Raw genomic sequence first — 20,069 nt, forward strand, 5'->3', positions numbered from 1 at the left:
AAAGCCCATAGTGTAGATGTTCCTGGACTGTCATTAGGGCCTACTTTATAAACAGATCAGATATAGAAATACCAACATGCTACAGAAGGAATAGAATGTTGGCTAATAGTGTTTTTTCAATCAATCAATGTATCAATCAAACGTATTGTAATGAAACAGGCAGGGAGCAGGTCTCGAACCCTCGACCTTCTAGCCCGAGGTCCGGGGCGCTATCGACTCTGCCGCAAAAGCATGCTCGAGCGGCACAGTCGATTTCCGCGCTTATAAACCATGGGTCGTTAGTATTAACAAAGCCTTTTTTTGTCACAAAATGCTTTGCCTCAATGTGCTTTACAGGTCACTTTGTTATAGGCAAATGGCTATAAGGTTTGCACTATTAAGTTTTTTTTGGAGAACTGAATGTATTAATGAATAAAACAAAACGTTTTGATTTTCCCTCCCAGATGAATAACTTCCTATATCATCCCGGGACAGTGTGGTGGGGTTAGAGGTCAGAAACTGAGACCGACTCCCCGTTTACCGAATCTGTTTCTCTACGGTTCTGCTGCTGCTGCATCCCGGGACAATGTGACCCTGCACGGATCACCTTCATTAGCTAGTTGGAAACCGTTACGAAGTTTGGTCGGTCGACGTGCACGGTTGAGCATTTCGAGAGTAGTGCCCACATAGCGTCCCCTGCTGCGTTATAGCGACCCATTTAAACGGCTGCAGCTTGCCACAGCAGCGGGAGGTAAGATAAAAGGGGCGCTGCCGGTTAGCATCATGTGTCTCCATTAGCATGCCATTATCTCCCACCTCGGCTAAATCAAGATAATTTTGGTGCAAAGTTCTCTGGTTTATGACCTAATTAGCGTGCGCTAGTTATTGGTGCAGGGTGGATGCAATGAGTTAGCTAGTTTTACAACTTAGCTAAAGTTTGCTACTTTTAATAGCTTGAAGTTACTGTCAACAGATTATAGATAGCTAGCAAGCTAATAATTAGCTAGCATGATAAGCTAACCATATAACCGAACCAGACTGCAGCACGTCAGTGAAAGTGACTGGCGCATCTCACCTGGCAAATGGCTAACAACAAGCTAACTTGATAGCTAGTTAGCTAACTTATTTAGCAACAGGCAACGTCTAATTTAACTACAAACTTTGATCATATTTGAAGTGAAGTTGCTAGCTAGCTGGCTAGTTGACTACAGTGTCATTTCCTCCCTCGTCCCTACACCGCATCATCAATTGTCGCCTACCTCTCCCCGGGAGCTCCATCGAGCCATGCGACAGTGGTGCCTTCCGGCTGCGGCACCGCGAACCGAACCTCTGCCCACAGGGTGCCACTCACCCCCGCTATCAGGTAGGCTGCAGTCTGGCACTGTAATGCCATGGGCAGGGGTAATGACACTCATTATTTTATTTTACAATCAATGCACAGATTTAATTATTCATGTCAGTACATAGCTAGCATTCAACATCATGCCAATAAATACATAGGTTATTTCGGAAAGTATTCAGACCCCTTGACTTTTTCCAAAATGTGTTATGTTACAGCCTTATCTAAAATAGATTCAAAATACCCATAAACCTCATAATGACAGCAAAAACTGTTTTTTAGAAAAAATTAAAGGAAATATGATATTGACGTAAGTATTCAGACTCTTTGCTCAGTACTTTGTTGAAGCACCTTTTGGCAGCGATTACAGCCTCTAGTCTTCTTGGGTATGACACTACAAGCTTGGCACACCTGTATTTGGGGAGTTTCTCGCATTCTTCTCTGCAGATCCTCTCAAGCTCTGTCAGGTTGTATGGGGAGCGTCGCTGCACAGCTATTTTGAGGTCTCTCCAGAGATGTTCGGTCGGGTTCTGGCTGTGCCACTCAAGGACATTCAGAGACTTGTCCCGAAGCCACTCCTGCTTTGTCTTGGCCTTGTGTTTAGGGTTGTTGTCCTGTTGGAAGGTGAACCTTCGCCTCAGTCTGAGGTCCTAAGCACTCTGGAGCAGGTTTTCATCAAGTATCTCTCTCTACTTTGCTCTGGTCATCTTTCCCTCAAACCTGACTAGTCTCCCAGTCCCTGCCGCTGAAAAACATCCCCACAGCATGATGCTGCCACCACCATGCTTCACTGTAGGGATGGTGCCAGGTTTTCTCCAGACGTGATGCTTGGCATTCAGGCCAAAGAGTTCAATCTTGGTTTCATCAGACCAGAGAATCTTGTTTCTCATGGTCTGAGATTCTTTAGGTGCCTTCTGGCAAACTCCAAGCAGTCGGTCATGTGCCTTTTAATGACAAGTGGCTTCCTTCTGGCCACTCTACCATAAAGGCCTGTTTGGTGGAGTGCTGCAGAGATGGTTGTCTTTCTGGAAGGTTCTCCCATCTCCACAGAGGAACTCTGGAGCGCTGTCAGAGTGACCATCGGGTTCTTGGTCACCTCCCTGACCAAGGCCCTTCTCCCCCGATTTGCTCAATTTGGCCGGGCGGCTAGCTATAGGAAAACCACCAAGAGTTCTAAACTTCTTCTGTTTAATAATGATGGAGGCCACTGTGTTCCTGGGGACCTTCAATGCAGCATATCCTTCCCCGGATCGGTGCCTCTACTAAATCCTGTCTCTGAGCTCTACAGACAATTCCTTCGACCTCATGGCTTGGTTTTTGCTCTGACATGCACTGTCAACTGTGGGACCTTATATAGACAGGTGTGTGCCTTTCCAGATCATGTCCAATCCATTTAATTTACCACAGGTGGACTCCAATCAAGTTGTAGAAACATCTCAAGGATGATCAATGGAAACAGGATGCACCTGAGCTCCATTTCAAATCTCATAGCAAAGGGTCTGAATACTTATGTCAAGTTATTTCTGTTTTCTATTTTTAATAATTGTGCAAACATTTCTTAACCTGTTTTCGCTTTGTCCTTATGGGGGTATTGTGTGTAGATTGATGAGGAATTGTACTTATTTAATCCATTTTAGAACAAGGCTGTAATCTAACAACATTTGGAAAAAATGGAAGGGGTCTGAATAATTTCCGAATACACTATATAACTTAATGAGTAATCAGGCTGTGAATCAGCACTGTCTTATGCCCAGGACAAATATGTAAGTGTTGTGACTGTGCCAAAGTTCAGCCCGCAGCTAGGCATTTACATTAACAGTTCTGACTTTTTACTTTTATGTTTACCGAGGCCTCAGTTAAAGTAAGTCGGAGATGTTAAATGTTAATATAGATGCCTAGTTCCGGGACAAGGGAAGCCAGATTTGTGAACTAGGCATGTCTATTTTAACCCGTTAGATGTCAGGATGGAGTGTTGTGAGGTGGAGCCACGCTATACCATCGAGCAGATCGACCTCCTCCAGCGTCTCCGTCTCTCAGGGATGACCAAGCCACAGATCATCCAGGCTTTGGCGTCCCTAGAGCGGCTAGATCCCGACCAGCGCCCCCCGTACTGCAACGACACACACACCGCCAACCCCATAACCAACACTACCCCTAGCACAGCCTCTGTCCCAGCCCCCTCCTCCTCTTCCTCCTCTTCTTCCTCCCTCTCCCTGGCCTCCGTCACCACGCAGACACCCGGGCTGGATGGCGCCTCCATGTCGCCTAGCAACAGCTACGAAACCTCGCCCCCGCCGCTGTACCCCCCGGCAGTCGGAGTTCAGAGGTCATTCAGCTATGACATCATGGCGGAGGAGGACTGGGACCTGGAGGAGAAGGTTGAGGAGTACATGAGGTGAGGAGGGGGCAAGAGGGCAGTTTGAGAGAGTGCTAGCGGAACCCCTCGCCAACAGCCAATGAAATTGCAGGGCGCCAAATACAAATCAAGAGAAATCTCATAAATCAAATTTCTCAAACATACAAGTATTAGGCACCATTTTAAAGATACAATTCTCGTTAATCCAGCCACAGTGTCTGATTTCAAAAATGCTTTACAGCGAAAGCTCCACAAACGATTATGTTAGGTCACCACCAAGTCATAGAAAAACCCAGCCATTTTTCCAGCCAAAGAGAGGAGTCACAAAAAGCACAAATAGAGATAAAATGAATCACTAACCTTTGATGATCTTCATCAGATGACACTCATAGGACTTCATGTTACACAATACATGTATGTTTTGTTCGATAAACTGCATATTTATATTCAAAAATCTCATTTTACTTTGGCGTGTTATGTTCAGTAGTTCCAAAAACATCCGGTGATTTTGCAGAGAGCCACATCAATTTACAGAAATACTCATTATAAATGTTGATGAAAATACAAGTGTTATGCATGGAATTTTAGATCCACTTCTCCTTAATGCAACCGCTATGTCAGATTTCAAAAAAACTTTACGGAAAAAGCAAATCATGCAATAATATGGAGCTCAGAGCCCAAACCAGCCAAAATAAATATCCGCCATGTTGCGCAGTCAACATTAGTCAGAAATAGCATTATAAATATTCACTCTCCTTTGATGATCTTCATCAGAATGCACTCCCAGGAATCCCAGTTCCACAATAAATGTTTGATTTGTTCCATAAAGTCCATCATTTATGTCCATATTCCTCCTTTTGTTAGGGAGTTTAGTAAACAAATCGAAACTTACGAGGCGCGGGCAAGTCCAGCGGAAATGTCGGACGAGAATTCCAAAAAGTTATATTACTGTTCGTAGAAACAAATCAAGCTAATAATAATATGCATATATTAGCATCTGGGACTGAGTAGGAGGCAGTTTACTCTGGGCATGCTTTTCATCCAAACGAGAAAATGCTGCCCTCTAGCCATAAGAAGTTAATGGAGACAGGAAAGGAGAAAGGATATGTTGGCCTATAGGACAGTAATGAGGAGAGGTGTGGACCTATAGGATAGTAATGAGGAGAGGTGTGGACCTATAGGATAGTAATGAGGAGAGGTGTGGACCTATAGGATAGTAATGAGGAGAGGTGTGGACCTATAGGATAGTAATGAGGAGAGGTGTGGACCTATAGGATAGTAATGAGGAGAGGTGTGGACCTATAGGATAGTAATGAGGAGAGGTGTGGACCTATAGGATAGTAATGAGGAGAGGTGTGGACCTATAGGATAGTAATGAGGAGAGGTGTGGACCTATAGGATAGTAATGAAAAGAGGTAAAGGCCTATAGGATAGTAATGAGGAGAGATGTGGACCTATAGGATAGTAATGAGGAGAGGTGTGGACCTATAGGACAGTAATGAGGAGAGGTAAAGGCCAATAAGACAGTAATGAGGAGAGGTAAAGGCCTATAGGACAGTAATGAAAAGAGGTAAAGGCCTATAGGACAGTAATGAAAAGAGGTAAAGGCCTATAGGACAGTAATGAAAAGAGGTAAAGGCCTATAGGACAGTAATGAGGAGAGGTGTGGGCCTATAGGATAGTAATGAGAGGTAAAGGCCTATAGGACAGTAATGAGGAGAGGTAAAGGCCAATAAGACAGTAATGAGGAGAGGTAAAGGCCTATAGGACAGTAATGAGGAGAGGTAAAGGCCTATAGGACAGTAATGAGGAGAGGTATAGGCCTATAGGATAGTAATGAGGAGAGGTAAAGGCCTATAGGATAGTAATGAGGAGAGGTGTGGGCCTATAGGACAGTAATGAGGAGAGGAAAAGGCCAATAAGACAGTAATGAGGAGAGATGTGGACCTATAGGATAGTAATGAGGAGAGGTAAAGGCCTATAGGATAGTAATGAAAAGAGGTAAAGGCCTATAGGACAGTAATGAGGAGAGGTGTGGACCTATAGGACAGTAATGAGGAGAGGTATAGGCCTACTGCTTAAAGAGATGGCAGAAGACGATTAGGAGAGAATAGCGAAACATGACAAAGCGAAGGATGGTTATTTGAGGTGAACACAGTAAGAGAGAGAGACTAGTCTTGGAGAGGAGGATGATTATACCATTACCAGATAACGACCAGAGTCCCTGGTGACGATGACTTATTCTCCTACTGTTAGCTGTTAGCCTGGCTAATTAGGGTCAGGTGTGTAGGGAGGGGCGGGTAACGACATTATTGCATCCAGGCAATCATACATATCTACCTCCATCACGCCAGTATCATTGTTACTATGGTAATGACCCTGTATATAGTCACCTTACCCCTATACATATCTACCTCCATCACTCCAGTATCATTGTTAATATGGTACTGACCCTGTATATAGTCACCTTACCCCTATACATATCTACCTCCATCACTCCAGTATCATTGTTACTATGGTAATGACCCTGTATATAGTCACCTTACCCCTATACATATCTACCTCCATCACTCCAGTATCATTGTTAATATGGTACTGACCCTGTATATAGTCACCTTACCCCTATACATATCTACCTCCATCACTCCAGTATCATTGTTAATATGGTACTGACCCTGTATATAGTCACCTTACCCCTATACATATCTACCTCCATCACTCCAGTATCATTGTTACTATGGTAATGACCCTGTATATAGTCACCTTACCCCTATACATATCTACCTCCATCACGCCAGTATCATTGCTACTATGGTAATGACCCTGTATATAGTCACCTTACCCCTATACATATATACCTCCATCACGCCAGTATCATTGTTACTATGGTAATGACCCTGTATATAGTCACCTTACCCCTATACATATCTACCTCCATCACTCCAGTATCATTGTTACTATGGTAATGACCCTGTATATAGTCACCTTACCCCTATACATATCTACCTCCATCACTCCAGTATCCCTGTACATTGTTAATATGGTACTGACCCTGTATATAGTCACCTTTACCCCTATACATATCTACCTCCATCACTCCAGTATCCCTGTACATTGTTAATATGGTAATGACCCTGTATATAGTCACCTTACCCCTATACATATCTACCTCCATCACTCCAGTATCCCTGTACATTGTTAATATGGTACTGACCCTGTATATAGTCACCTTCCCCCAATACATATCTACCTCCATCACTCCAGTATCCCTGTACATTGTTACTATGGTACTGACCCTGTATATAGTCACCTTCCCCCTATACATATCTACCTCCATCACTCCAGTATCATTGTTACTATGGTAATGACCCTGTATATAGTCACCTTACCCCTATACATATCTACCTCCATCACTCCAGTATCATTGTTAATATGGTAATGACCCTGTATATAGTCACCTTACCCCTATACATATCTACCTCCATCACTCCAGTATCATTGTTACTATGGTAATGACCCTGTATATAGTCACCTTACCCCTATACATATCTACCTCCATCACTCCAGTATCCCTGTACATTGTTACTATGGTACTGACCCTGTATATAGTCACCTTCCCCCTATACATATCTACCTCCATCACTCCAGTATCATTGTTACTATGGTAATGACCCTGTATATAGTCACCTTACCCCTATACATATCTACCTCCATCACTCCAGTATCATTGTTAATATGGTAATGACCCTGTATATAGTCACCTTACCCCTATACATATCTACCTCCATCACTCCAGTATCATTGTTACTATGGTAATGACCCTGTATATAGTCACCTTACCCCTATACATATCTACCTCCATCACTCCAGTATCATTGTTACTATGGTAATGACCCTGTATATAGTCACCTTACCCCTATACATATCTACTTCCATCACTCCAGTATCATTGTTACTATGGTAATGACCCTGTATATAGTCACCTTACCCCTATACATATCTACCTCCATCACTCCAGTATCATTGTTACTATGGTAATGACCCTGTATATAGTCACCTTACCCCTATACATATCTACTTCCATCACTCCAGTATCCCTGTACATTGTTAATATGGTACTGACCCTGTATATAGTCACCTTCCCCCTATACATATCTACCTCCATCACTCCAGTATCATTGTTACTATGGTAATGACCCTGTATATAGTCACCTTACCCCTATACATATCTACCTCCATCACTCCAGTATCATTGTTACTATGGTAATGACCCTGTATATAGTCACCTTACCCCTATACATATCTACCTCCATCACTCCAGTATCCCTGTACATTGTTAATATGGTACTGACCCTGTATATAGTCACCTTTACCCCTATACATATCTACTTCCATCACTCCAGTATCCCTGTACATTGTTAATATGGTAATGACCCTGTATATAGTCACCTTTACCCCTATACATATCTACCTCCATCACTCCAGTATCCCTGTACATTGTTAATATGGTACTGACCCTGTATATAGTCACCTTTACCCCTATACATATCTACTTCCATCACTCCAGTATCCCTGTACATTGTTAATATGGTAATGACCCTGTATATAGTCACCTTTACCCCTATACATATCTACCTCCATCACTCCAGTATCATTGTTACTATGGTAATGACCCTGTATATAGTCACCTTACCCCTATACATATCTACCTCCATCACTCCAGTATCATTGTTACTATGGTAATGACCCTGTATATAGTCACCTTACCCCTATACATATATACCTCCATCACTCCAGTATCATTGTTACTATGGTAATGACCCTGTATATAGTCACCTTACCCCTATACATATCTACCTCCATCACTCCAGTATCATTGTTACTATGGTAATGACCCTGTATATAGTCACCTTACCCCTATACATATCTACCTCCATCACTCCAGTATCATTGTTACTATGGTAATGACCCTGTATATAGTCACCTTACCCCTATACATATCTACCTCCATCACTCCAGTATCATTGTTACTATGGTAATGACCCTGTATATAGTCACCTTACCCCTATACATATCTACCTCCATCACTCCAGTATCATTGTTACTATGGTAATGACCCTGTATATAGTCACCTTACCCCTATACATATCTACCTCCATCACTCCAGTATCATTGTTACTATGGTAATGACCCTGTATATAGTCACCTTACCCCTATACATATCTACCTCCATCACTCCAGTATCATTGTTACTATGGTAATGACCCTGTATATAGTCACCTTACTGTATCGTGTTTTTTTCTTCTCGTATTTGTATTTCCTGTCTGTATTTGTTCTATAGATTCCTCCATTGTTGTGTTTGGAGTAAGAATGGCGTGTCGTTGTGCACGTGACTTTAAAACTATGTCCAGAAACATACAACATCTCTTTTAACATGAAATAAATGTTAGAAATACAATTTTGGGGGATTTTCAACCCCCCAAAAAAAACATATGCCAGCTAGCTAACCAACAACTCTTAACACTGTATTGGAGAGAGACAAGTCCTCCATTGTGAAAATGTATTGATGTTTTCAATAAACATTGGAGACAAAATATAGTTCACATGTTGTCAACAAACTAAGCCCTGTCTGGTTTTCTTCCCCTACGAGGTTTTAGACTTTCCAGAAACCACAGTCGCTTTGATTTTGTGTGTACGTTGTAGATGTCCAGAAATGTGGGGTCTTGAGTCATATCCTTCATCTTGTTTATCTGAAAATACAGTGGAGGGTAAAACCCATATGGTGAAGAATGTGTTCACTTCCTGTACAGTGGTTCCCAAACTGTATTTATAGTCCCCTACCCCTTCAAACATCCCAGCACCAGGATCGTGCCCTCTCAAATGTTGTTTTTTTTGCCGTCATTGTAAGCCCGCCACACACACTATACGATACATAAGAATGAGTGTGAGTTTTTGTCACAACCCGGCTCATGGGAAGTGACAAAGAGCTCTTATAGGACCAGGGCACAAATCAATAATATAATAATAATCAATCATTTTTGCTCTTTTTTTTCTCTACATATTTTCTACATATCAAACCTTATTTGTTCATCTAAAATGGTGAATAACTCCCCACAGGTTAATGAGAAGGGTGTGTTTGAAAGGAAGCCCATAACTCTGTAATGTTGGGTTTTATTGGAGAGAATCTCAGTCTTAAATCATTATCCACACAGTCTGTACCTGTATTTAGTTTTCATGCTAGTGAGGGCCGAGAATCCACTCTCACATAGGTACGTGGTTTCAAAGGGCATCAGTGTCTTAACAGCGCGATTTGCCAAGGCAAGAAACTCTGAGCGCAGACCTATCCAGAAACGGCTTCTGATTTAATTCCCGCGTACATTGAATATAGTTGCGGAGAGTCCCTGTAATCCTAGATTCAGATCATTCAGGCGAGTGAAAAAAACATCACCCAGATAGGCCAGTCGTGTGAGAAACTCGTCATCATGCAAGCGGTCAGACACGTGAAAATGATGGTGAGCAAAGAACTTTAAGCTCGTCTCTCAATTTAAAAAAACAACCCTTCACTACTTTACCCCTTGATAACCAACACACTTCTGTACGTTTGCCTCCATACGGACTGTTAGTGGAATTCCCACTAGAGACTATCGGTTAATGTGATTGGTTGTTAATTATTTGACTAGTCTACCTGTATTTGACATTGTGTTGTTATTTTGCTGAACACTAGACAGTTTAATTACATTTTTGGCAGTGAAACGAAGCTACTCAGGTGAGGAGGTCGGGGGTGGGGGGGGGGGGGGGGCATCAGCCAAATGTATAGCCCCTTTGGAAAATCTAAATGGACTGTTTGAAAATGTGAATCACATTTTTTATTTGGCGTACCCCAGACGGCATTAGTAGATTCACATTAGTGCAGATGTGAGGAGGCAGGAAGTGTGTGGTCTCTTCTTTAAATCAAAGGTTATTGGTCACATACACATATTTAGCAGATGTTATTGCGGGTGTAGCTAAATGCTTGTGTTCCTAGCTCCGACAGAGTAGTAGTATCTAACGATACACACATCTAAAAGTAAAATAATGGAATTTATAAATATTAGATTGAGCAATGTCGGAGTGGCATTGACTAAAATACAGTAGAATAGAATACAGTATATACATATGAGATGAGTAAAGCAGTATGTAAAAATTAAAGTGACCAGTGATTCCCTGTCTGTAGGCAGCAGTCTCTAAGGTGGAGGGTTGAGTAACATTATTAAAGTGACCAGTGATTCCCTGTCTGTATAGAGGGCAGCAGCCTCTAAGGTGCAGGGTGGAGTAACATTATTAAAGTGACCAGTGATTCCATGTTTGTATATGGGGCAGCAGTCTCTAAGGTGCAGGGTTGAGTAACATTATTAAAGTGACCAGTGATTCCCTGTCTGTATAGAGGGCAGCAGTCTCTAAGGTGCAGGGTTGAGTAACATTATTAAAGTGACCAGTGATTCCATGTCTGTATATGGGGCAGCAGTCTCTAAGGTGCAGGGTGGAGTAACATTATTAAAGTGTGATTCCATGTCTATGTATAGAGGGCAGCAGTCTCTAAGGTGCAGGGTTGAGTAACATTATTAAAGTGACCAGTGATTCCCTGTCTGTATATGGGGCAGCAGCCTCTAAGGTGCAGGGTTGAGTAACATTATTAAAAGTGACCAATGATTCCCTGTCTGTATAGAGGGCAGCAGTCTCTAAGGTGCAGGGTTGAGTAACATTATTAAAGTGTGATTCCATGTCTATGTATAGAGGGCAGCAGTCTCTAAGGTGCAGGGTTGAGTAACATTATTAAAGTGGCCAGTGATTCCCTGTCTGTATAGAGGGCAGCAGTCTCTAAGGTGCAGGGTGGAGTAACATTATTAAAGTGACCAGTGATTCCCTGTCTGTATATGGGGCAGCAGTCTCTAAGGTGCAGGGTTGAGTAACATTATTAAAGTGACCAGTGATTCCCTGTCTGTATATGGGGCAGCAGTCTCTAAGGTGCAGGGTTGAGTAACATTATTAAAGTGACCAGTGATTCCCTGTCTGTATATGGGGCAGCAGTCTCTAAGGTGCAGGGTTGAGTAACCAGGTGGAAGCCGGTTAGTGATGGCTATTTAACAAGTCTGATGGCCTTGAGATAGAAGTTGTTTTTCAGTCTCTCGGTCCCAGATTTGATGCACCTGTACTGACCTCGCCTTCTGGATGATAGCGGGGTGAACAGGCTGTGACTCGGGTGGTTGATTATCTTTTTGGCCTTCCTGTCACATCGGGTGCTGTAGGTGTCCTGGAGGGCAGGTAGTTTGCCCCCGGTGATGCGTTGTGCAGACCTCACCACCCTCTGGAGAGCCCTGCGGTCGCGGGGCGGAGCAGTTGCCGTACCAGGCGGTGATACAGCCCGACAGGATGCTCTCGATTGTGCGTCTGTTGAGGGAGAGGGTATTTTCCTGGCACCACTCTGCTAGGGCCCTCACCTCCTCCCTGTAGACTGTCTCGTCATTTGTTGGTAATCGGTCCTACTCTGGTTGTGTCGTCTGCTAACCCTGTGGTGCCTGTTCTTGTAGGAGGGACAGTAACCTGGTGAAGGAGGAAATCAAGGCCTTCCTCAACAACCGTAGGATCTCCCAGGCCATCGTAGGACAGGTTACAGGTAATACATCTATTCTGCTCAGACAGCTTTCACTGTACCTGTGGCATCTTTTTCTTGTAGGTATTGTTGACGTCGTTTTGTTTCACTATTACTGTCTTTCTGTCTAGGATATTTTCTAATACGTTCACCCTGGCTCTCTTCTCCTTCCCTCATTCTGTTCTCCTTCTCATCTGCTCTCCTTCTCCACTCTTTCTCCTCTCCTCTCTTCTCTCTAGGTATCAGTCAGTTACATCTCCTCTCTTCTCTCTAGGTATCAGTCAGTTACATCTCCTCTCCTCTCCTCTCTAGGTATCAGTCAGTTACATCTCCTCTCTTCTCTCTAGGTATCAGTCAGTTACATCTCCTCTCCTCTCTTCTCTCTAGGTATCAGTCAGTTACATCTCCTCTCCTCTCTCTAGGTATCAGTCAGTTACATCTCCTCTCCTCTCTCTAGGTATCAGTCAGTTACATCTCCTCTCCTCTCTAGGTATCAGTCAGTTACATCTCTTCTCTCTAGGTATCAGTCAGTTACATCTCCTCTCTTCTCTCTAGGTATCAGTCAGTTACATCTCCTCTCCTCTCTTCTCTCTAGGTATCAGTCAGTTACATCTCCTCTCTTCTCTCTAGGTATCAGTCAGTTACATCTCCTCTCCTCTCTTCTCTCTAGGTATCAGTCAGTTACATCTCCTCTCTTCTCTCTAGGTATCAGTCAGTTACATCTCCTCTCTTCTCTCTAGGTATCAGTCAGAGTTACATCTCCTCTCTTCTCTCTAGGTATCAGTCAGTTACATCTCCTCTCCTCTCTCTAGGTATCAGTCAGTTACATCTCCTCTCTTCTCTCTAGGTATCAGTCAGTTACATCTCCTCTCTTCTCCTCTCTAGGTATCAGTCAGTTACATCTCCTCTCTTCTCTCTAGGTATCAGTCAGTTACATCTCCTCTCCTCTCTTCTCTCTAGGTATCAGTCAGTTACATCTCCTCTCTAGGTATCAGTCAGTTACATCTCCTCTCTTCTCTCTAGGTATCAGTCAGTTACATCTCCTCTCTTCTCTCTAGGTATCAGTCAGTTACATCTCCTCTCCTCTCTCTAGGTATCAGTCAGTTACATCTCCTCTCCTCTCTTCTCTCTAGGTATCAGTCAGTTACATCTCCTCTCCTCTCTAGGTATCAGTCAGTTACATCTCCTCTCCTCTCTAGGTATCAGTCAGTTACATCTCCTCTCCTCTCTAGGTATCAGTCAGTTACATCTCCTCTCTTCTCTCTAGGTATCAGTCAGTTACATCTCCTCTCTTCTCTCTAGGTATCAGTCAGTTACATCTCCTCTCCTCTTTCTAGGTATCAGTCAGTTACATCTCCTCTCTTCTCTCTAGGTATCAGTCAGTTACATCTCCTCTCTTCTCTCTAGGTATCAGTCAGTTACATCTCCTCTCTCTAGGTATCAGTCAGTTACATCTCCTCTCCTCTCTCTAGGTATCAGTCAGTTACATCTCTTCTCTCTAGGTATCAGTCAGTTACATCTCCTCTCCTCTCTCTAGGTATCAGTCTGTTACATCTCCTCTCTTCTCTCTAGGTATCAGTCAGTTACATCTCCTCTCCTCTCTCTAGGTATCAGTCAGTTACATCTCCTCTCCTCTCTCTAGGTATCAGTCAGTTACATCTCCTCTCCTCTCTCTAGGTATCAGTCAGTTACATCTCTTCTCCTCTCTTCTCTCTAGGTATCAGTCAGTTACATCTCCTCTCTTCTCTCTAGGTATCAGTCAGTTACATCTCCTCTCTTCTCTCTAGGTATCAGTCAGTTACATCTCCTCTCCTCTCTTCTCTCTAGGTATCAGTCAGTTACATCTCCTCTCTTCTCTCTAGGTATCAGTCAGTTACATATCCTCTCTTCTCTCTAGGTATCAGTCAGTTACATCTCCTCTCTTCTCTCTAGGTATCAGTCAGTTACATCTCCTCTCTTCTCCTCTCTAGGTATCAGTCAGTTACATCTCCTCTCTTCTCCTCTCTAGGTATCAGTCAGTTACATCTCCTCTCCTCTCTTCTCTCTAGGTATCAGTCAGTTACATCTCCTCTCCTCTCCTCTAGGTATCAGTCAGTTACATCTCCTCTCCTCTCCTCTAGGTATCAGTCAGTTACATCTCCTCTCTTCTCTCTAGGTATCAGTCAGTTACATCTCCTCTCTTCTCTCTAGGTATCAGTCAGTTACATCTCCTCTCCTCTCCTCTCTAGGTATCAGTCAGTTACATCTCCTCTCCTCTCTAGGTATCAGTCAGTTACATCTCCTCTCTTCTCTCTAGGTATCAGTCAGTTACATCTCCTCTCTTCTCTCTAGGTATCAGTCAGTTACATCTCCTCTCTAGGTATCAGTCAGTTACATCTCCTCTCTTCTCTCTAGGTATCAGTCAGAGTTACATCTCCTCTCTTCTCTCTAGGTATCAGTCAGTTACATCTCCTCTCTTCTCTCTAGGTATCAGTCAGAGTTACATCTCCTCTCTTCTCTCTAGGTATCAGTCAGTTACATCTCCTCTCTTCTCTCTAGGTATCAGTCAGTTACATCTCCTCTCTTCTCTCTAGGTATCAGTCAGAGTTACATCTCCTCTCTTCTTTCTAGGTATCAGTCAGTTACATCTCCTCTCTTCTCTCTAGGTATCAGTCAGTTACATCTCCTCTCTTCTCTCTAGGTATCAGTCAGTTACATCTCCTCTCTTCTCTCTAGGTATCAGTCAGTTACATCTCCTCTCTTCTCTCTAGGTATCAGTCAGTTACATCTCCTCTCCTCTCTAGGTATCAGTCAGTTACATCTCCTCTCCTCTCTTCTCTCTAGGTATCAGTCAGTTACATCTCCTCTCCTCTCTCTAGGTATCAGTCAGTTACATCTCCTCTCTTCTCTCTAGGTATCAGTCAGTTACATCTCCTCTCTTCTCTCTAGGTATCAGTCAGTTACATCTCCTCTCTTCTCTCTAGGTATCAGTCAGAGTTACATCTCCTCTCTTCTCTCTAGGTATCAGTCAGAGTTACATCTCCTCTCTTCTCTCTAGGTATCAGTCAGAGTTACATCTCCTCTCCTCTCTAGGTATCAGTCAGTTACATCTCCTCTCCTCTCTCTAGGTATCAGTCAGAGTTACATCTCCTCTCCTCTCTAGGTATCAGTCAGTTACATCTCCTCTCCTCTCTCTAGGTATCAGTGAGAGTTACATCTCCTCTCCTCTCTCTAGGTATCAGTCAGTTACATCTCCTCTCCTCTCTCTAGGTATCAGTGAGAGTTACATCTCCTCTCTTCTCTCTAGGTATCAGTCAGTTACATCTCCTCTCTTCTCTCTAGGTATCAGTCAGAGTTACATCTCCTCTCTTCTCTCTAGGTATCAGTCAGCGTTACATCTCCTCTCTTCTCTCTAGGTATCAGTCAGAGTTACATCTCCTCTCCTCTCTCTAGGTATCAGTCAGTTACATCTCCTCTCTTCTCTCTAGGTATCAGTCAGAGTTACATCTCCTCTCTTCTCTCTAGGTATCAGTCAGAGTTACATCTCCTCTCTTCTCTCTAGGTATCAGTCAGAGTTACATCTCCTCTCTTCTCTCTAGGTATCAGTCAGAGTTACATCTCCTCTCTTCTCTCTAGGTATCAGTCAGTTACATCTCCTCTCTTCTCTCTAGGTATCAGTCAGTTACATCTCCTCTCCTCTCTCTAGGTATCAGTCAGTTACATCTCCTCTCCTCTCTCTAGGTATCAGTCAGTTACATCTCCTCTCCTCTCTAGGTATCAGTCAGTTACATCTCCTCTCCTCTCTTCTCTCTAGGTATCAGTCAGTTACATCTCCTCTCCTCTCTTCTCTCTAGGTATCAGTCAGTTACATCTCCTCTCCTCTCTAGGTATCAGTCAGTTACATCTCCTCTCTTCTCTCTAGGTATCAGTCAGTTACATCTCCTCTCCTCTCTCTAGGTATCAGTCAGTTACATCTCCTCTCCTCTCTCTAGGTATCAGTCAGTTACATCTCCTCTCCTCTCTCTAGGTATCAGTCAGTTACATCTCCTCTCTTCTCTCTAGGTATCAGTCAGTTACATCTCCTCTCTTCTCTCTAGGTATCAGTCAGTTACATCTCCTCTCTTCTCTCTAGGTATCAGTCAGAGTTACATCTCCTCTCTTCTCTCTAGGTATCAGTCAGAGTTACATCTCCTCTCTTCTCTCTAGGTATCAGTCAGAGTTACATCTCCTCTCCTCTCTAGGTATCAGTCAGTTACATCTCCTCTCCTCTCTCTAGGTATCAGTGAGAGTTACATCTCCTCTCCTCTCTCTAGGTATCAGTCAGTTACATCTCCTCTCTTCTCTCTAGGTATCAGTCAGTTACATCTCCTCTCTTCTCTCTAGGTATCAGTCAGAGTTACATCTCCTCTCTTCTCTCTAGGTATCAGTCAGCGTTACATCTCCTCTCTTCTCTCTAGGTATCAGTCAGAGTTACATCTCCTCTCCTCTCTCTAGGTATCAGTCAGTTACATCTCCTCTCTTCTCTCTAGGTATCAGTCAGAGTTACATCTCCTCTCTTCTCTCTAGGTATCAGTCAGAGTTACATCTCCTCTCTTCTCTCTAGGTATCAGTCAGAGTTACATCTCCTCTCTTCTCTCTAGGTATCAGTCAGAGTTACATCTCCTCTCTTCTCTCTAGGTATCAGTCAGTTACATCTCCTCTCTTCTCTCTAGGTATCAGTCAGTTACATCTCCTCTCCTCTCTCTAGGTATCAGTCAGTTACATCTCCTCTCCTCTCTAGGTATCAGTCAGTTACATCTCCTCTCCTCTCTTCTCTCTAGGTATCAGTCAGTTACATCTCCTCTCCTCTCTTCTCTCTAGGTATCAGTCAGTTACATCTCCTCTCCTCTCTAGGTATCAGTCAGTTACATCTCCTCTCTTCTCTCTAGGTATCAGTCAGTTACATCTCCTCTCTTCTCTCTAGGTATCAGTCAGTTACATCTCCTCTCCTCTCTCTAGGTATCAGTCAGTTACATCTCCTCTCCTCTCTTCTCTCTAGGTATCAGTCAGTTACATCTCCTCTCCTCTCTAGGTATCAGTCAGTTACATCTCCTCTCCTCTCTAGGTATCAGTCAGTTACATCTCCTCTCCTCTCTCTAGGTATCAGTCAGTTACATCTCCTCTCTTCTCTCTAGGTATCAGTCAGTTACATCTCCTCTCTTCTCTCTAGGTATCAGTCAGTTACATCTCCTCTCTCTAGGTATCAGTCAGTTACATCTCCTCTCCTCTCTCTAGGTATCAGTCAGTTACATCTCTTCTCTCTAGGTATCAGTCAGTTACATCTCCTCTCCTCTCTCTAGGTATCAGTCAGTTACATCTCCTCTCTTCTCTCTAGGTATCAGTCAGTTACATATCCTCTCCTCTCTCTAGGTATCAGTCAGTTACATCTCCTCTCCTCTCTCTAGGTATCAGTCAGTTACATCTCCTCTCTTCTCTCTAGGTATCAGTCAGTTACATCTCCTCTCTTCTCTCTAGGTATCAGTCAGTTACATCTCCTCTCTTCTCTCTAGGTATCAGTCAGTTACATCTCCTCTCCTCTCTTCTCTCTAGGTATCAGTCAGTTACATCTCCTCTCTTCTCTCTAGGTATCAGTCAGTTACATATCCTCTCTTCTCTCTAGGTATCAGTCAGTTACATCTCCTCTCTTCTCTCTAGGTATCAGTCAGTTACATCTCCTCTCTTCTCTCTAGGTATCAGTCAGTTACATCTCCTCTCTTCTCCTCTCTAGGTATCAGTCAGTTACATCTCCTCTCCTCTCTTCTCTCTAGGTATCAGTCAGTTACATCTCCTCTCCTCTCCTCTAGGTATCAGTCAGTTACATCTCCTCTCCTCTCTTCTCTCTAGGTATCAGTCAGTTACATCTCCTCTCTTCTCTCTAGGTATCAGTCAGTTACATCTCCTCTCTTCTCTCTAGGTATCAGTCAGTTACATCTCCTCTCCTCTCCTCTCTAGGTATCAGTCAGTTACATCTCCTCTCTTCTCTCTAGGTATCAGTCAGTTACATCTCCTCTCTTCTCTCTAGGTATCAGTCAGTTACATCTCCTCTCCTCTCTTCTCTCTAGGTATCAGTCAGTTACATCTCCTCTCCTCTCTCTAGGTATCAGTCAGAGTTACATCTCCTCTCTTCTCTCTAGGTATCAGTCAGTTACATCTCCTCTCTTCTCTCTAGGTATCAGTCAGTTACATCTCCTCTCTAGGTATCAGTCAGTTACATCTCCTCTCTTCTCTCTAGGTATCAGTCAGTTACATCTCCTCTCTTCTCTCTAGGTATCAGTCAGAGTTACATCTCCTCTCTTCTCTCTAGGTATCAGTCAGTTACATCTCCTCTCCTCTCCTCTCTCTAGGTATCAGTCAGTTACATCTCCTCTCCTCTCCTCTCTCTAGGTATCAGTCAGTTACATCTCCTCTCTTCTCTCTAGGTATCAGTCAGTTACATCTCCTCTCTTCTCTCTAGGTATCAGTCATTTACATCTCCTCTCTTCTCTCTAGGTATCAGTCAGTTACATCTCCTCTCCTCTCTTCTTTCTAGGTATCAGTCAGTTACATCTCCTCTCTTCTCTAGGTATCAGTCAGTTACATCTCCTCTCTTCTCTCTAGGTATCAGTCAGTTACATCTCCTCTCCTCTCCTCTCTCTAGGTATCAGTCAGTTACATCTCATCTCCTCTCTTCTCTCTAGGTATCAGTCAGTTACATCTCATCTCCTCTCTTCTCTCTAGGTATCAGTCAGTTACATCTCCTCTCCTCTCCTCTCTAGGTATCAGTCAGTTACATCTCCTCTCCTCTCCTCTCTAGGTATCAGTCAGTTACATCTCCTCTCTTCTCTCTAGGTATCAGTCAGTTACATCTCCTCTCCTCTCTTCTCTCTAGGTATCAGTCAGTTACATCTCCTCTCCTCTACTCTAGGTATCAGTCAGTTACATCTCCTCTCCTCTCTTCTCTCTAGGTATCAGTCAGTTACATCTCCTCTCTTCTCTCTAGGTATCAGTCAGTTACATCTCCTCTCTTCTCTCTAGGTATCAGTCAGTTACATCTCTCCTCTCCTCTCTAGGTGTCAGTCAGTTACATCTCCTCTCTTCTCTCTAGGTATCAGTCAGAGTTACATCTCCTCTCCTCTCTCTAGGTATCAGTCAGTTACATCTCCTCTCTTCTCTCTAGGTATCAGTCAGAGTTACATCTCCTCTCTTCTCTCTAGGTATCAGTCAGAGTTACATCTCCTCTCTTCTCTCTAGGTATCAGTCAGAGTTACATCTCCTCTCTTCTCTCTAGGTATCAGTCAGTTACATCTCCTCTCTTCTCTCTAGGTATCAGTCAGTTACATCTCCTCTCCTCTCCTCTCTCTAGGTATCAGTCAGAGTTACATCTCCTCTCCTCTCTAGGTATCAGTCAGTTACATCTCCTCTCCTCTCTCTAGGTATCAGTCAGAGTTACATCTCCTCTCTTCTCTCTAGGTATCAGTCAGAGTTACATCTCCTCTCTTCTCTCTAGGTATCAGTCAGTTACATCTCCTCTCTTCTCTCTAGGTATCAGTCAGTTACATCTCCTCTCTTCTCTCTAGGTATCAGTCAGTTACATCTCCTCTCTTCTCTCTAGGTATCAGTCAGTTACATCTCCTCTCTTCTCTCTAGGTATCAGTCAGTTACATCTCCTCTCTTCTCTCTAGGTATCAGTCAGAGTTACATCTCCTCTCTTCTCTCTAGGTATCAGTCAGTTACATCTCCTCTCTTCTCTCTAGGTATCAGTCAGTTAC

The 20,069-nt window shown here is 43.4% G+C and overlaps 1 protein-coding gene and 2 long non-coding RNA genes across 15 annotated transcripts in view; all 3 read left to right on the forward strand.

The window, feature by feature from the left end:
* The first annotated feature begins 478 nt into the window (after positions 1-478).
* Positions 479-20,069, forward strand: part of LOC129830681 (homeobox-containing protein 1-like) — a 47,941-nt gene continuing 28,350 nt past the window's right edge. Inside the window, exons 1-4 of one of the 3 annotated variants that reach the window (XM_055893286.1) lie at positions 479-730; positions 1,157-1,342; positions 3,275-3,713; positions 12,242-12,327. In XM_055893286.1, the coding sequence (XP_055749261.1) occupies positions 1,264-1,342; positions 3,275-3,713; positions 12,242-12,327 (604 nt within the window). In that variant the 5' untranslated portion in view covers positions 479-730; positions 1,157-1,263. Of the gene's footprint in view, positions 1,343-3,274; positions 3,714-12,241; positions 12,328-20,069 lie in introns of all 3 variants that reach the window. The other 2 variants (XM_055893287.1, XM_055893285.1) reach the window with 2 other exon arrangements.
* On the forward strand, positions 12,334-15,505 carry LOC129830683 (uncharacterized). 2 transcript variants are annotated; one of them, XR_008755617.1, is made up of 3 exons: positions 12,334-12,973; positions 13,224-14,806; positions 14,877-15,505. It is a non-coding gene; the product is annotated as an uncharacterized LOC129830683 (long non-coding RNA). The 2 variants fall into 2 exon arrangements; XR_008755618.1 differs by having other exon boundaries at positions 12,771-12,793; positions 13,116-14,806.
* On the forward strand, positions 15,561-20,058 carry LOC129830682 (uncharacterized). Of its 10 annotated transcripts, none has more exons than XR_008755615.1 (5): positions 15,561-15,661; positions 15,771-16,558; positions 16,596-18,165; positions 18,344-18,418; positions 18,706-20,058. It is a non-coding gene; the product is annotated as an uncharacterized LOC129830682 (long non-coding RNA). The 10 variants fall into 10 exon arrangements; XR_008755616.1 differs by having other exon boundaries at positions 15,566-15,661; positions 16,596-18,089; positions 18,126-18,418; XR_008755611.1 differs by having other exon boundaries at positions 15,569-15,661; positions 16,596-18,418; positions 18,706-19,807; positions 19,983-20,034.

This window comes from Salvelinus fontinalis, chromosome 32 (genome assembly GCF_029448725.1).
Source record: "Salvelinus fontinalis isolate EN_2023a chromosome 32, ASM2944872v1, whole genome shotgun sequence".
In the NCBI taxonomy this organism is placed as follows: domain Eukaryota; kingdom Metazoa; phylum Chordata; class Actinopteri; order Salmoniformes; family Salmonidae; genus Salvelinus; species Salvelinus fontinalis.